We start from the raw sequence: 17,918 nt of genomic DNA on the forward strand, positions 1-17,918 counted from the left end.
GGACAGGGGGACAGGGCTGGTGGCAGGACCAAGGGCAGCCTGAGTAATGCTCTGCAGCTCCGAGGCTCAAGGGGGTGTTAGAACTCCTCCCTTAACTTGGGGGTTGGGGGTCAGAGACAGGAAGACTCATTGCAGATGGCACACGGTGAGCACCTCAATGGCAGGGCCACCAGCTCAGGCCCACGCCGACCTCGTGGACAGTCCTGGGGCACCTCGCTCTGCAGAAGAAGCCCCCTAAGACAGAGTGGGTGGAAGAGGAAGAGAAGGACAAGGACAACGCAGGACAGGGTGAGGAGCAGAGAGGGGGGAGAAGGGGCTGAGACAAGAGGAACCCACCCCTCACCCTCCTCAGCTAATGACAGCATGCCTGGCCGGCCAGGAAGGGCTGGGAAGAGGGAGGACAGGACATTCGCAGCCGGCAGCACGGACGCGGAGTGACCGCTCAGGACAGAACTGTCATGTGGGCACACGCGGACAAAGAAAGGACAAGTTACCTGGATGAGGTCTGGAAAACGGCCCGTCTTTAGCTTGTGTGACTCCAAAACATAAGAAAACCAAAATACTGGCCACAATACCTCTGCAAATAAAGAACAGACAGCCCCTCAGTGCGCGTCTCCCAGGCGGGAGGGACCCCTGTGGGGCGGGGCGGGAGGCGGCCTCGGGGGCACAGGTGGGCGACAGGACAGCACCCCCCGCGGGAGAAGGCCCTTGGTTAGGGGCTGGGCTGCAAAGTGTACCCACTACTGCACATGCCTCCCACGTAAGGAGCACCCACCATCCCACGCGTGAAAGATGCTGGGGTGGAACGGCTTTCTGCTCCCACGAGGCAAGGACTCGGAGGACAGCAGTGCGATCCACAGCACAGAGTGCACGCGCCGCACTGTGGTCGTCCAGACGCATAGACTCGCGCCTGCGTGGTGCAAGGAGCAAGGACAGGCACACAGCCCTGCTCGCGGACCGCTCCGACCACCGCCCTGCCCAGCAGAGGGTCTAAGGGCTGCCGCGCACCCCGGCCTTCCCACTGCCGGCAATCACGCGGGAAAGACGCACACGCCCGCTGTTTCCAGGTGGGTTGCTCTGCTCAAACACGCATACGACACAAGACCACACAAGAGGCCAAAGGTGTCAGCCTGAAAACACCTTATCCCCCTCCGCCCACGAAATGCACTCAGGAGTCGAGGGCAGGCACAGGTAAAGTCGGGCCGCAAGGGTGGTCAGCACCTGCCCTCACAGGGCACCCCAGGACACCCCCTGGCAGCCCTCTGCCTGTCTCCACCCCAGGGCCAGGACTGGGGCAGAGGGCTCTGTGCGCCCCTCACATGGCCAGGATGAGGTCTGATCATCCTGGGCGGTGTGCTGCTGTGGGCTGGCACACCCCCAGGGGACACCTGAGTCTCTGGGCCTGGCTCCCTGCTCCTGCAGCTGCTGGCCTCTGGACTGCAGGAGGCACAGAGGGACAGATGGACACTGGCCACAGTGCTCAGCAGGCAGGACCCATGTCCCCATCAGAGGATAAGGGGGCAGGACTGGGGGAGCAGGGGCCCATACAGAGGGCCCAGGGGTGCCCACCTGCCCAAAGACACACACTGGTCAGTTTGGGGGTGGGGGGAAGTCCACACAGGCTGCCTGGAGGAGCACGCAGACCCCCACTCAGCCACCTCCCAGTGTGACACCCTCCACGCCCAGGAGAGGCGCCTTCTGGTGTGATCCAGAGATGGCTCTGGAGTAATGGGTGACCAGCAGAGAGGTCACCACGAGAGCAGAACAAAGGAGGCGAAATCTCAGGGCGCCTGTGCCCCAGTGCTGCTGGATGACCCCTTCCCCTCCCCAGGTCCGCTTCATGATTCCAACCTTGGTGTCGCACCATAAGACATTTAGGGTTACTTAGCAAGACGTGTCCGTCAGGCGCAGAATGCACAGAACCCCCTATTCCCCACACCTACGTCCCCGTTAGCGCCCTACGCTAGTACGGGGCGTCTGTCACAACTCACGAGTCCATGCTGGTACGTTAACGACAGTCGGCTGTGTTTTCAGGTTTCCTCACTGTTTATCCAAAGCCCCCTTCCTGCCCCAGGATCGGCCCAGGACATTCCATCGTCGTGGCTCCTCAGCCCCTCTGGGTGGTGACAGGACCTCAGATTGTCCTTGCTTTGGGTGGCCTGGACAGTTTCAAAGAGGGTGTCCCCCAGTCAGTACTGCCAGCTGCCTCCTGTCATTCGTCAGGGTTGCACGTTCCGGGAGTAAGATCACATCACACCGACACAATCTTTATGTCCCCCCGCTGGGTGCACCCGTCGGGTGCCCTCCTGCTCTGCTCTTGGGAGGGTCCCTCTGCACAACCAGACTCAAGGACTGGGGGGTCGAGCCCCCACTCCTTGATAGGGAGCTCCTACATGTATTTGGAATCTGTCTGCTCGGGCGACTTGTCTCTGCTCCTTCACTTACTTACTGGACCGCGTACCTCAGGCGGACGGATGCGTGGGTGTGTATTTTGTACTTGCGTTACACTGTGACGTTACTCTTTAAGTTTTGTTGCTCAAACTGTTCCCGCTGTGGCCGTTGCAAGCACTTTGTTGTCTCCCGTACCAGAGCTTTGACATACCCCATCCTTGCGGGATTTTGTGTTTTTCTGAGCTCTTCCTTTCTGGCGCTGGACGACCCCCCAGACCCAGCTTGGCATCTCCTGCCCCAGCCCTGGAATCAGCCTTTTCTCCAGGAGCCCTGGTTCCTTCACCGGAGGATGGTCTGGAACCAAGTTCCGGGGGCCGGTGTGCTCCTCGCCACTGGGGCGTCGTAGCTTCTGGGCCCCTGAGCCGACAGACGGAGCCGTGTGTACCGACTGCATCTACACCAGTCTGAACTATGTCCCTGTGTAACCGTCTGTGTCGGCATGAAGCGGGTGCCTCCGACTCCCGTCCATCATCCCACGGACCGTTCTCCCCTGATTCCCTGTCACCCCCACTCCATAGTGACACCCCAGGTTCCCAGCCTCCGCCGGCCACCGACTTGATCCCTCCATTCCAGTGTGTGCGTGCAGCAGCGTCAGAGCTGTTAAGCTGGACCCCCGCGGGAAGCCCCCTTGAGCCTTGCAGACTCCAGCCCCATTGCTGAGGTGGCTTCAACGTGTGTCATACAGAGAGAGTCCTGCACCGTCTGCATCGCTCCCTGGGTTCCCCGACGTCCTGACTTAGTTCCTTTTCTCTAATTTGCATCCATTAGGTTTGCTCCCGGTTTTCTGATCAATGCGCAGGGTCCCATAGCTACCATTACGGTACCGTACAGAGCACTGTAAACACCCTCCAATCCCATGCTCCGCCCACAGACTCCCCCATCACCCCAGACACCACTGTTCTCACCATCACATGGCGGCACCTTTGCCAGAATGTCACATGAGAACATCACACAGTACGCGGCCCTTGCACACGGCTTCTTTCTCTTTGTAAGATGCATCAGAGCTCCACAGCAGGCCCCAAACAAAGTCACCTGGGCTGAGCCCCAGTCAGCAAACGACGACGGGCTTATCACCCACCAGAAGAGTCATCTCGACCGCAGGAATGCGACCTTTAACCAGTCGGCATGGAATTAGCTGGCCAGCACTAGGCAGGTGTAATCCGCCCCACCGACCACTTCTCTGCTCCTAATTTCCTTTACCTTCTTTACCTTCCCTTCCTTCATCTTCTGTCTTTACGAACCTTTCCTTTGCTGCAGCTTGGCGGAGCTCCTTCTACTGCTGGCTGGGATGCTGTCCAGCCATGAACCGCTGAATAAAGCCAACTGGATCTTTAAATTCACTTGGCTGAATTTTGTTATTTAACAATGGCTTCATGGGGCGCCTGGGGGGCTCAGTCGTGAAGCGTCTGCCCTCTGCTCAAGCCGTGATCCCAGGGTCCTGGGATCGAGCCCCGCATGGGGCTCTCTGCTCGGTGGGAAGCCTGCTTCTCCCTCCCCACTCCCCCTGCTTGTGCTCTCTCTCTCACTGGCTGTCAATCTCTCTGTCAAATAAATAAATAAAATCTTTAACAAAACAAAACAAAAACAATGGCTTCATAGCTCATTTCTTTCTGCTGCTTAGTAATATTTCATGGCCTGGGTGTCCCTGTATGTATCCGCACCTACTCGAGGGCGTGCTGGCTGCTCCAAGTCTGGGCAGTTATGAATAAAGCTGCTCTGACATACACGTGCAGGCTTTTGTGCGGACGGGAGTTTTCATTTCATTGGGATAAATACCTAGGAGTCCAGTTACTGGATCCCATGGTAAGAACTTCTGGTGTTGTATCTAAAAAGTCACCACCAAACCCAAGGTCACCAGATTTTCTACTGTTTGTTTCAGGAAGTTTTATAGTTTCTTATTTTACATTTAGGTCTATAATCCATTTTCAATGATTGCGAAAAGTGTGAAGTCTGTATGTAGGTTCCTTTTTGTGCGTATAAACATCTATCTGTTCCAGCTCCGTGGGCTGAAAAGACTTTCTCCCCGAGCTGCCTGTGCCCCTCTGCCCGCAGCGGGGTGACTATCTGCGTGGGTCTGTTCCACTGACAGCTCTGCAGACACCACACCGGCCTCATCACCGCTGCCGGTCAGGGAGGCCAGGTAGGGTCATGCCTCCAGCTTTGCTCCTCTTCAGTACTACAGATCCGTTATATTTCCTGTGTGCTATAAATATGCAAACTACACTCACATTCTACACGTGGTAACGTATGTATCTGCACATGTATGCTCATGCATGTATGCACACAGCCCAAAGGTCACCAGAGGCTAAACAGATCAGCAAGCAGTGGCCCGTCTACACAGCGACACACTCCGCAGCCACGAACCTGACCAACCCCTGACAGGCAGCAAACACGGACACACAAGGCCATCGTGCCACACGGAGGGACCAGACACGCAGTGCAGGCTGAGTGACTCCGTGTACGTGAAACTGTACCACGGGCAAGAAGAACCTGCAGGGCGGACGGCTGCGCCTCCACAGACGTGTACCTCTGTGGAAACGCACTGAGCTGTGCGCTGCAGGTCTGCGTCGAATTACATTACTGGTCGATAAAGTCACCTCAGAAGAAGAAAACCTACTCCCCCAAAGTAACAGAATTTGTTCGATCCATAAAAAGAACAATGATATACAAGCTGCAATTAAGAACTTCAGGAACACAAGCTAATTTTCTACATTTTAAATAATGCAAACATTATTTTTCTTAACAATAAACATTATCTTTAGAAGCACTTTCTTTACATGAAACCTAAGCCTGAGGGCATCAAAAGCTCTGACATAAGCAAAGGGGCTGGGCTGGGGGCTGCCTCGGCCAGGCAGCTGTGCTGAAGTTGGGCGGGCTGCGGGCCGGCCCAGGGTCTGCGGGGTGCCACGACAGATCCCTGGAAGCGGCAGCAGCAGAGCCACAGATGTGTAAGGATGGGCTGGAAGCATCCCTGGGAAAATGGAGGCTTCCAGGGAGGAGCCAGGAGTAGGTTCCAGGCGCCACCTGCAGAATTACAGGGCCAGGGACTACGGGCCATGAAGATTTCCAGTGTCCCCCGTGCACAGAACTTCAGAGAAGTGTCTGGGAACCCTTAAAGTCCCAACCCCCTCAAGGTCTCCCGCTTAGCGAAGTTGCACGGGGGCTGCTGGGGTGAGGGCCCAGGCGTCCCTGCTGCTCACTGTCCCAGCCCCTCATGTGCAGGGGCAGCTCAGGTAGGGGCCAGTGCAAGGTGCAAAGGTGGAACATACCCACATGGGTCCAGAGCTGCTGCCCAGACACAGCCAACAAGGCCCCTTAACCTCAGGGTCCAGGTTGGAGGAGCTCGCCGGCAGGCGCCGGGTGAGTAAGAACCAACGTCCTGCCCTTGGAGGGCACTTCCAGGATGCCCCACATGGGCCACTGCGGCTGGGGTTGTGCTCTAAACTGTGACAACTCTTGCCTGGAACTCCTCATCGCTGGCCTAACCTCACAGCCACAGGGGGACAGCCCTCGAATGTGACCAAGTCCTGCTTTCTGGTACTCCCTGCCCATGTATGCCCAGCAGGTCCCAGTGCGGACAGACAAGTTCACAGAGGAGGCCGCATTCTACTTGGAAACCCCCATTAAGCAAACTCGGGCTCCCACCACGACCTCACTGTTTCCTGCGTCCACAGGTTCAGTGTCCCTGGTGAAGGAACCCACCACAGTGAGGGCAGCCTCGGGCCACCCAGAGGGGCCAAGCTCCCTCTCCTACTTATGGACTCCATTACCCATGCACGCTGCACCGACCGGCTCCCCCTGCACCAGCAGGGCACCGAGCAATGGGCACTGCCCGAGTGGACATGTTAGACTTGGAGGCTGACTCCCAGGGCTCTGGAAAAAAGAGGAAGACCCAGCAAAGACGCCTGGCAGACAATGTGGGAGAGGCGGGAGGATATCCCGCAAAGCGTGCAACCAGGAGCCAGGGCGTCTTCTCACTGAGGACAAGGCATGGGCCTCCTGTGGGAGCAGAGTCCCCACTCTCTGGCTGCAGCCCAGGAGACCAGACGGGGGCTCTGCAGTACGCGCACACATAGGCGGCCAGGCACGCTGCTGACAGGGGGCACCTAACGTCCTGGCATCCTAACGGGCTAGACACCTGTGGAGCACATAACGGTGCTCATGCCGCACTCCCAGGCAGATGCTAACACCCCCACTTCTCAGGCCCTGGCCCCACCAACCAGATCTGACCAGCGGTCTTCCAGCACCGCTCTCTGCCTCTGTCCCTGCCCTGGTGCCCCGTCCCACTAGAGCAAGTGGGCCAGAGAAGCAACGGGGGGTTCACGGGCCCAAGGTGTCCGTCCAGTACAGAAACCCCACAGCAATCAGTCCTAAAACCAGCTTATCTCCCTCACACACTTCTGAGAGTGGCCTCAGAACCTGTGGGATTCCGGCAAACAACACGCTCTACCAGCTCCTCTGTGTCTGGAGATAATACTGAAAAGACAGGCTACCCACTTCCTGGCCTGCAGGATGACACCGTCCATAAGAAAGCCCGTCTAAAATCTTCAGAGAGCATTAGTATCAACAAAGATCAAGAATGGTGCTGGCGGACAGGAGAGACTCGTCCGCCACCGGCCATCACAGAAATCTGGAGACCCCCAGACACCAAAACTCACAGGCTCTGCGATACTGTGATTTATATTAAGAAAGATGTATCTCTCCATCCTTGTTTCTGGCACAGAACCCCTAAGCCCTTGGCATCTCTGCTGTGATCCAGGAGGCTTTTGTTATGTGAATGAGGTGACTTTGGGACCCTCGTCTAAGGATGAGGGCTGGCTGCCAGGAGAGCCAACCAAGGGACCACAGGGTTGGTTCTGTCCCACCCTCTGACCTCCGGGGATGGCAGCGGGGCTGAAGGTTGAGTTCAATCGCCAGAGGCCAATGAGTTAGTCAGTCATGGCTAAGTAACGAAGCCTCCATAAAACCCAAAGGACAAGGTTTTGAGAACTTCTAGGTTGGGGAACACGTGGACATCCGGGGAGAGTGGTGTGCCTGGAGCAGCCGTGGACATTTCCCCAGACCTCACCCTGGGCATCTCTTCCATCTGGCGATTCCTGACTTGGATCCTTTTGTAATCAGCTGGTGATCTAGTGAGTAAAATGTTCCCCTGAGTTCTGGGAGCCGCTCTGTCAAATGAATAGAACCAAGAAGTCATGGGAACCTCTGATTTACAGCCGCTTGGTCAGAAGCCCAGGTGACAGCCCTGACTTGTGACTGGCACCTGCACTGGGGGAATGAGGACAGTCTTGCAGGACTGAGCACTCAACCCATGCGACCTGCTGTCGTCTCTGAGCAGGTGGTCTCAGGACCGAGCTGAACTGTAGGACACTCAGGTGGTGTCCAGAGCACTGCTGGTGGGTGTGCAGGGAAGCCACCCTTTCCATCAGACCCGGTGACCCTTCTGGGCTCCACCCCTGGTGCTGTTGCAGCATTCTGATCTGTTACTTGTGCAAATCCCACGCAAGCTACAGGTCCCACGAGAGATGGTACCCTCAAGGGTCCTGGGACCGGTGGAAGTGGGGTTAAAAAAAGCCACACAGCTCCAAGAGGCAGCCTGGAGAGAGGCTTCAGGCACATGCAACGGCGAGGTTGAGAGCCCAAGCAGCCTTTGAGTGGAGATTGGACCAAGCCATGGGCCACGGGCCAGCCTGACAGAGCAAGGACCCATACCCAACCATGCCAGGCGTCTGTACCACCCAGGCTGGGGGCCTGGTTACCTCTTGGTGTTATAGGCTGTGTCTCGAGGTGTCTCCTCCAGCAGAGTCACGTAGCCAAGCACACAGGTGAGGATGAAGAGCACAGTTAGGGTGTGGGCCCGCCTGAAATCCAAACACACAGAGAGAATGTGTCAGAGCACAAAGCACGACCACACCTGTGACATGAGCTCAGCCTTCAACCTCACACTCCGAAACACTGACTGGGAGTCCCTAGTAGGGTGGCTCCGGGCTGGCTCTGCGTTTGCTGTGTCAGCCCATCAGTTAAGTGGGAAGAGCCCCAAGCTGCCAGGAGAGCACACGGCATACTGGAATGTTCAAGGCTGCCGCTCAGAGACAGAAGGCTGTGTCTCCTGTCTGGAGCTGGGGTCCACTGCTCAGGGAGACTGGGCAGTAGGTAAACATGGCAGTTTTCACTGAGCAAGATACGACCAGCCTCAGAATTTGTGAAATGACCACATCTGAGAGATCTGAAAGGACAGCCCAAGAATCAAAGAGGTGAGAGAAAGAGATACCAGGATCCAAAATGAGGAGGTGAGTGTCCCCAGCAGTACCATCTACTCAGAAGACCTGGCAGAGACATGGGCTCCGGCCCCTTCTGACCATCCCCACTCTGGAAGGAGGAGGCAAGGCTCTCTGGCAGCCAGTGGGTGCACCTCCCCTGGAATCAGGGCCCACAACCAGTCAGGTACCCGGACCGCAGGGCAAGCAGCTGACGCCGAGATAAGCCTGCACACTGCCCCATGTCAGATACCACCCTGGCCCTCTGCATTCTAACAACTGCTTACAACGGGAGTCACAGACCCAAATCCCAAATCCAGATGAGCAGAGAATGTCCCTGGAAAGCATGCAACCCCTCCAAGCCTCAGGGTCCTCATTTCTAAATGAGGATGCTTCCAACCTTGAATGATTCCATACCCAACAAACACCCTTCAGGAATGAATGTGAACACTCTGAGCAGGAATAAGGAGAGAGGAAGGAGAGACGGAGGCCTGCTCCAAGAGGACCACTAACTGAAGTCTTCAGACAGAAAGAAACCAGGCCACAGGAAGGAATAAGGAGCAACAGAAATGGTAAACGCCTGGTGAAACAGACGGTTCTCCCCAGTTCTTCAAAACGTGTCTAACTACTGAAAGCAGCCACTGTAACACTGTGTGGTGAGGGCCCCCGCAGCCAAAGGGGAGAGGCTGAGTGGGTCCACACAGACCTGATGTGGCAGAGCGGGGAGACTGGGACCATGAAAGCTCAGGAGGACTCACTGCATCCCCAGGGCAACGCATTCGCTGAAGCGGAGCACACGATCAACACGGGGCGGGGGAGGGGCAGGGGACAGAGACGGAGCCAAGGAATAAAACGGCAGACCTAAACACATCAATAATTGAACGTAAATTACCTAAAACAACAACTGAACAACGGAGACTGTTACACGCCCAGCACCGTGTGGCTGTGAGGGGTCTCAGGCGCACGGGTGAGAGGCCAGCGTCCAGAACTCACGCACCTCGTGACCCCGTTTACATGGCACTCTCCAAGGCCAAACTACGATGACAGAGAGCAGGCCAGAGGCCGGGGGGAGGTTGCGTTCCATGCCCTGCCTGTGACGGCGGTTACAGGCACCTGCGTGCACAGAAGCTCACGGAACTGTGCACCCTACGAAGTCGGACTTGCTGTAGGTAACTTACAAGAGAAAATAAATAAAAATCTCTAAATTGCTATGTATAGACCATTTCTGATACAAGGTCAGAATCCAGGGAAGTGTGTTGGGAGAGCCCCCGAGTGGTCTGAAGGGGTGCAGAGCAGAATGCCAGTCCCACGCACCTCCGAGAAGGCACTACCCAGAGACCAGCTCAGAGCAAGAAGCCTCTGGACCCAATTCCCACCCCCAGCAATTCTGAGAAACAGTAGGTTTCTCCAAAGGCTGCACATTTCTGAAGTGACCCTTGACAAAGGAGAAGTGCTGAGAGTTGTGGACAGCCTCCTCCGCACGGCTTCCCCAGCCGAGGACTCCAAGGGAGGGACAGGTCTGGGGGGCTCTAGGCCTCCAGGGGGCTCCAGGCCTCCAGGTGGGGCGAAGTGCCCACAGCAGGCTGACCTGACCAACAGTATGCAGGGTGCATAGGAGCATCTGGTGGGGGCGCCCGCCCAGGAGAGAGATGGGACCATCGTCCCAGGGCCCAGCCATGGGACTGCACAGCTACCTGGCCCACAGGTTCTCAGCAGGGCAAGTGGCTACAAGCAAACAGATGGGAAGAAGCCCCAGCCTGAGGGAGAACGGAGAGTAAAATAGGTAATGGCCCAGAAGCTGGCATCAGAGTCACAGAAAAAAACAGAAGCCAGTCAGTTTGAGGAGAAGTAAACCACATGTTCTGGAAGAGACCAGCAGGGCAAAGGGAACACCTCACTGCCGCTATGTGGCCCAGGACCCGTCCATGCTGCTTCAGGGACACCAGCACACCAAGGCGCTGCGCACGGGCCAGCGAACAGATTGCTGGGCGGTCCGCCACAGTCCCTGGGCACCCTGCCACCCCTCCACGCAGAGGCACTGGGTTGTGTGCAGGATCTAAGACACACGCGGCACAGGAGGCACCCCTGCAGATGTCCCACCAGGACTGCATCTCCGGAGCACAGCAGCTAAAATTAAAACGTGAAAGCCTTTGGTCCTGGGTCTTTCTTTTTTTTTTTTTTTTTAAGTAGGCTCCACATAGAGCCCAACACAGGGCCTGAACTCACAACCTTTAGATTAAGATTTAAGCTGAAATCAAGAGTTAGACACTTAACTGACTGCGCCACCCAGGCACCCCTGTCCTGGGTCTTAAAAAATGACTTTAACCCTCTGGTTTCTTTCATATTACTTTCCACAAACACAATACTCTTCCTGTACTTTCTCTGGGCTAAAACACATCCTTGAGGAGCCTGGGGCAGTTCTGGTCATGTATCTTTCCATCCTCCTAAAAACACAAGGATTACCTGAAAAATAAAAACAACTTATGGTCCCTTGGGATCGATGTTCACACTGTCATTCAGGCAGTCACCCCTGGCCCTGCAGAAGCAGAATTAGAAATAGATAGGACTTCCTCTGTCCCATCCGAGGCAGGAAGGAAGCAGACAGTCAAAGACCCAGGGGAAGAGGACAGGGCAGCACAGTCTCAAAACAGACTCTAGAACTGCTAAATCAAGTGCTATTAGAAAGTAAAATCTTTATTATTAAATTATGAAATCCATCTTTAAAAGCTCCCTCCTTCTGTACAGCAAAGGAAATCATGAACAAAAAGGAAAGGCGACCTACGGAAAGGGAGAAAATATTTGCAAATCACGTACCTGATAAGGAGCTACTATCCAAAACACGTCAAGAACTCACACAACTCAACAGCAAAAAACCAGTCTGATTAAAAAATGGGAAGAGGATCTGAGTAGACACTTTTGCAGTAAGACATGCAGATGGGCAACAGACAGGAAAAGGTGGTCAACATCACCAAGCAGCAGGGAAATGCAAATCAAAACCACAGGGAGACACCACCTCACTCCGGTCAGAATGGCTAAAACGAACAACGCAGGAAACGACAGGTGTTGGCGAGGATGCGGAGAAAGGGGCACCTTCCTCTTACACTGTGTGGGAACGCAAGCTGGGGCGGCCACTGTGGAGCAGTATGGAGGGTCCTCAAGAAATTAAATAAAATTACCATGAGAACCAGTAATTCCACTACTGGGTACTGGAAAGAAACAAAAACACCAAGTTGAAAAGATGTCTGTACCCTATGTTACCACAGCATTCTTGATAGTAGCCAAAATACAGAAGCAGCCCAAGGGTCCATCCATAGATGAATGGGTAAAGCAAATGTATATTTATACAATGGAATATTACTCAGCCACAAACAGGAAGAAATCTTGAAATCTGCAACACGGGAGGGACCTGAGGCATTGTGAAGTGAGTGAGACAAACACTGTGCGGTCTCTTACATGTGGAATCTGAACACAAAAACCAAACTCCTAGGGGCGCCTGGTGGCTCAGTTGGTCGGGCATCCAACTCTTGATTTCGGTTCAGGTCACAATCTTGGGGTCGTGAGATTGAGCCTCGCGTCGGGCTCCACACTGGGCACGGAACCTGCTTAGGATTCTGTCTCTTCCTCAACCAGCTCGCACGTGTGCACGCGCTCTCTCTCTCCAAAACAAAACAGAAAAACTAAACTCATAGAGAACGGGTTGATGGTTGCAGGTGGGACAATAATAAAGTTGCCTTCTTGATAAAAAAAATTTTGTCAAGTCACTTTATAAATTTACTGTATTGACCCACAGTGATGTTTAACTGGCACCTCATTTGTAGTTCTCCGAGCACTGTCAACATATGATTACATACCGTGCTGAAGAAACAATACTATCAGCCCAGTTCTTTTTTTAAAAATACATATATATTTTAAAGATTTTATTTATTTATTTGACAACAGAGAGAGAGAGCACAAGCAGGGGGAGCTGCAGACAGAGGGAGGGAGAGGGAGAAGCAGGCTCCCCACCGAGTAAGGAGCCCAACGTGGGGCTTGATCCCAGCACTCTGGGATCACGACCTGAGCTGAAGGCTTCACCAAGTGAGCCACCCAGGCGCCCCAGTCCAGTTTTTTAAGGGCAGAATCGTAGGTGCAGACCACCTGCTATCATTAAGATGAAGTAGTGTTTGCATGGTCAGGGGCTCAATCCCTGACAGAGCACTTTTAACAGGCACCTTGTGGCAGAAGAAGGAAGTCCTAGGGCAGCATCCAGGAGAGAGAGAACTCCATTAATTCTAATTTTCAGACCATTGCTCAATCCATGGCCTGTGCTTTCCTCTGATTTTTCACTGTAAAGTTTACGTTTCCCACTTTCACATTTTTCCTTGCAGAGGCAAAGGGACATAGTGGGAAAGTATGGCTTTTATTATCAGGGTTGCAACTCAGTACGCTTGCGGTCTTGAGTAACTTTCTTCATCGTTCAGGTTTAATTTCCCACCTTCAAAATGAGAATAGAAATACTGACTTGCAAGTTTGGTGTAGAAAATAAAAACATTACCTGTAAGTTTGGTAAAAACAAAACCAAAACCAAACACGACCCCCTTGTCTCGCACACAGCACCATTTCCACATCTATGGAAATGCAGAGGACCACTCTACAGGCAGACCTCCCTGTCCCTCCCAGATGCCTCCCTGCTCAACCTCCCAGGTGCGTGGGGAAGACAAGTGCCTCCCTCGGTTCAGTGGCTAAGAGATAACTCAGGGGAGGTTTGGATCCTGTGATCCAGGCACAGAACGAGAGTGGCCGTAAATCCTGTGACTCCCCAGTCACTCAGCAAGAGCGAAGGCGTGAGGACAGCTGGCTCCCCGCCACTATGAATGGAAAATACCCAGATGTCAGTCCCTCCCTAGAGATGACCACGCTCATTATGCCAAGTGGGCAGAAAGGAAGGCCCGCCAAACCAATTAGAGAAAACATGAAGGTGTGGCCGGCACACTGAGAGCACAAGGAAGCCTCAGCCAGGAAAGGCCAAGGCCAGAGGGCCTGCCCCAGGCATGCAAGAGGTGCTTGCGGCCATGACACTGACCCTCCTGGCCTGCTGACCAGCATGACTAAAAAGGCATCAGCTGCTGAGTCAAGCTTCCTACACGTGGGCAAAGCTGGTAAACCCCTGCCCCACTGTGACTGAGAAAGGCATCTTCCAGAACCTGGGTCATTTTTATCACCTCTGCGTGCTCTTGCGGCTACCATATGACACACCGCAGACAGCAGAGTCCTGGGGATCACTAAGAGTGCTCACCCGAAGGGCGCCTGGGTGGCACAGCGGTTAAGCATCTGCCTTCGGCTCAGGGCGTGATCCCAGCGTTCTGGGATCGAGCCCCACATCAGGCTCCTCTGCTATGAGCCTGCTTCTTCCTCTCCCACTCCCCTGCTTGTGTTCCCTCTCTCGCTGGCTGTCTCTATCTCTGTCGAATAAATAAATAAAATCTTTAAAAAAAAGAGTGCTCACCCGAGGCCTGGTGGCATAAGACGCATGCACTCCCAGAACGTCACAACCATCCCTCCCCTCCTGCCTTAGGAGCTGGTTAGGAAGTGTGCTAACCCAATAGCAATTCACCCAACTTCCATCTCCAGGTGGCAACATTCGGTACCACCTCTTCAGGACATCAAGTCTCCAAGTGTCTCCTGAGCGATCTTTAGGAAATGAGAGCTACCACGTCTTTGTGCCATTCCTCTGAGTCTGTGGTTCTACACTGCCTCCGGATGTTCCACGGTGGAGACCACAACTGGTAGAAGAGGGGGTGCTCTTGCCACTGCAGAACTCAGGAGTCCTTATGCCCCCTCCCTTGGGCCTGGTTTCTGAGAGCCCAGCTTCAAGTTCCAAGGGACAGGCAAAGGCAAACCCTGAACCCTAATTACGTACCCTGTGGCTGACAAGTGGTAACAAAGACACTCAGAGTCCTACGCGGCCCAGTACGAACACCAGCATGGGGAATCTTTTGTGAAAATCCTAAAAACAAGGTTTTGAATCATACAAAAGTTCCTTTGAGTAATTCCGGAACACAGAATCACTTCCACAAATATATACTTTTAGTCTTTAAATGAATTTTTTTATAACATTCATTACTAAAATTCTCTAAAACACAAGTTTTTTAAACCCTAACACAACAAGCAGTGAGAGGAGACTCAGAAGGTGGCAAGTCGCTAAGCTCTGCAGGTAAGAATTAGTAATTCTCACCAAGCAGGCATGTGGTTGCCTGCCTTAAGGAAACGTGAAGCTCCTTCCCTATACAGGTGAGGGGGAGGCCTGGGATGCAGCAGGAACCTGCAGACCACAGACTGCATCACCAACCAGTGCCAGGGCACAGTACGCATCACACCTGTACTGGGGACCCACCAGGCAGGTACCTGAAACCTGCAGCCCCGTCACATTCCCTCCTGGTCCCCACCAGCCCTCCTCATAGGTAAGCTCAGCTACAGCAGGCATGTGTGTGTCCAACTCCCAACTGACCACGCCCCCTTGTGGGCAGGACCTGAGAGGGGTGCAGGCTCCTGTGTGCTTCCGAAGCAGTCCGCAGGCGCCTTTCACTGCACGGGTGAGATGTGTGCTCCCTGGCTTCTGCTGGTGCTGCAACCCTCAGCATCCCTTCAGCTAGGACATTTCCTGCCTTCTGAAGTTCCAGGTTTATGCCAGAATCTAAGCTTCCCGTTTAGTTCTCTGCTGCAATCCACAGAACAGTACCTGGCACACAGGCGGGGCCCCCAAAATATGTGAATGAATAGGAAACAGGAGCCGGGCACAGCCACCGCATTTCGCATTTCGGGATGGTACCCTCCCTCCTGCAGTCAGAAGGGGGTTGCTGGTGTAGGGGCCTGATCTTCATGGGGCAGGTTCTGCAGGGTCCAAGAGTGCTCCAGGCACTAGCTCCGGGGCCACAGCTCCCTTGATGAGGCACGCTGTCCCTCTCTCCCTCCCACTGGCCCCACGGCCACCTGAATGCATTATGTCCCCAAGGCAGGGCTGGTAGCCATTCCTGTGCCGCAGCTGCCGACACCCACAGGGAAGACAACAATTTCGTCCAGATGCAGGGCTGCACCCCTACGAACACCCCCCTTCCTGCACGGCTCCTGAGTCTGACAAAAACCAGGACACCCATCCAGCCCCACGTGCACCTCCTCCACGGTTCCTACCGTAGAACAGCACCTTTCCCTAAACAGGCAGTTACTCCCCTGTCAGGCTCTCCTCTTCCCTGATCTGATCTTCCGTGACAAGCCCACAACTGGGTTCTCTGAACAGGTGCTTCCAGGTGGCATTCCCTTCGCAGCTGGTGGCCCCGTCTACTTCGCCTGTCCCCCCGCCGACCACAGGACCCAAATGCCGGCACTGTCCTGTTTAGCTGGACAAGAACTGAGCATCCAGTGAAGAAAAACCAAACTCCAACCCTCATGGAGCATGCTTTCTAGTACATGGGGTTTCTCTCTCTTAACAAGGAGGATAGAGACTCGGAAAGGTTAAGGGTTACCCCAAGGTCACAGAGACCTCTGGCGTAGAACCCACTCCCGGGACCTCAAATACATGGGTGCCAAACTCAGCATAAAGCAAGAGCACGAAGTCTCCCAACACAGGCTCCGGGAGGGCAGGAGCTGCTCCTGGGGGCTTCTCCTTCCCCGACACCCACTGAGACAGCCTGCGGGACAGCCTGCCCCGAGGCTTGGCTTGGACAGAGTCGAACAGGCGTCGAGAGCCGGCTCCGCGAGCAACAACCGAAGAGGGACTGAAGCTGCACCTGACAAACACCCACCCCGCTCCCGCACGTGGTGGGGCGCTCGTGCTAGCGGCTGCCACTGCTACGTGCCTGGAGCGCAGACCACTTCACAGACAGAAGCAGCGGACATCAGAAAAAGGGGACACGACGGCGGGCACAGGTGAACGTGGGCCAGGGCAATCAGGAAAAGCCTTTCCGACGTGACTCTGGGGCCTAGTCCTCCCGGGATAAGGGGCAGGGGCCAGCGGCACGGGGCGGGACCACCGGGGTTGGCCGGGCGCGGCTGGGCTGGGCGGGGCCGTCCCGGGGACTCGCGGCCGCCGCTCACCGCAGCACCCCGCGCCCACGCCCCTCAAGACCCTGGCGGCCCCTCCGCCGACCCCCACCCCTCACCAGAAGAAGGTGTTGGTGCCGTCGTCGTAGACCTCGGACTCCGTGCTGCGGCGGCCCGCGCCCGGCCCGCTCGCTCGGTCCGCTGCCGCGCCGTCCGGCGGCTCCTCCAGCGAGGCCTTGCCCGCGGGCACAGGGGACCCCGGCCGCGGCCCCCCGGCGCCTCTGCGCTCGCCCCTCCGCATGGCGCCCGCCCAGCCGCTCCGCCCCGCGCCTTGACCCCACGCACCGCGGGTCACCGCGAGGGCGCGCTGCGCACGGCGCGGGGAGCGCCGGGAAGGGGTCGCGGCGCTGCCTCGGCGGGGTCTCGGGAGAGCTGGGGCGGGGGGCGGCTAGGAAAGGGTGTGCTGTGCATTGTGGGACTTGTAGTCCGCGCGCCTGGGCCGCGGGGCACTCTGGGCCTCGTAGTCTCCGATGCCGCGGGTCAGAAGCAGTGGTTGCTGGGAAGAATGCCGCCTAGTTGCTAGGAAGCCGGAGCAGGCTGGCGAGTGGAGTGGCCTCTCCCCGGGGCCTCGGGTACGGGCTGCTCCGGACCCTCCTCCCCAGGCGGCCGGACCCCAGCCCCTCCACACTTTCGCCCCTTCCTAGACCTGCCCGCGCTGCCCTGGAGCGTCCTTCCGCGGCGAGTCCGGACCCAGACTCTCGCGTGGGGGCGCCTCCCCACTCTCCACCCCACCCGCAGCTCGGGACTCTAGACTGCAGGGTCCGCCGGTAGGCGGGCGGGTCTCTCCCGGGGTCTTCACCGGCAGAATGGTGTGGACGCCCGGATTTGGGTTGACTCCAATTGTTAATATAATCAGCCCTCCCCCCGCCAAAAAAAAAGTGTAGCCTTGAGCCACTTTGAAAACCAGTGGCAGCTCCTCAGAGGGTTAAGCGTGGGGTCACCATGTGACCCAGCACTTCCACTCCTAGTTACACGCCCAAGAGAAGTGAGAATATGCCCTCCCAGAGCAGTACCCAGTTGTTCTAGCAACATCCCTCGTAGTAGCCAAAGGGGTTAGCGACCTACCGCCCCCCCCCAATGGATACCCAAAATGTGGTCTGTTCATACAATGGGAGGTTCTTTGGCCCTGAAAGA

At 55.7% G+C, this 17,918-nt stretch overlaps 1 protein-coding gene across 1 annotated transcript in view; it reads right to left on the bottom strand.

Moving 5' to 3' along the window:
• The window catches only part of PTDSS2 (phosphatidylserine synthase 2), a 26,632-nt gene extending 9,569 nt beyond the window's left edge, over positions 1 to 17,063 (bottom strand). The window contains exons 1-3 of the mRNA XM_045770670.2: positions 16,844 to 17,063; positions 8,211 to 8,312; positions 495 to 577 (exon numbers count right to left, since the gene is read on the bottom strand). Of these exons, the coding sequence (XP_045626626.1) occupies positions 495 to 577; positions 8,211 to 8,312; positions 16,844 to 17,025 (367 nt within the window). The 5' untranslated portion in view covers positions 17,026 to 17,063. The remainder of the gene's footprint in view (positions 1 to 494; positions 578 to 8,210; positions 8,313 to 16,843) is intronic.
• Positions 17,064 to 17,918: the final 855 nt, after the last annotated feature.

Source organism: Ursus americanus, chromosome 24 (genome assembly GCF_024610735.1).
Source record: "Ursus americanus isolate L20-20 chromosome 24, mUrsAme1.1.p, whole genome shotgun sequence".
Lineage (NCBI taxonomy): Eukaryota > Metazoa > Chordata > Mammalia > Carnivora > Ursidae > Ursus > Ursus americanus.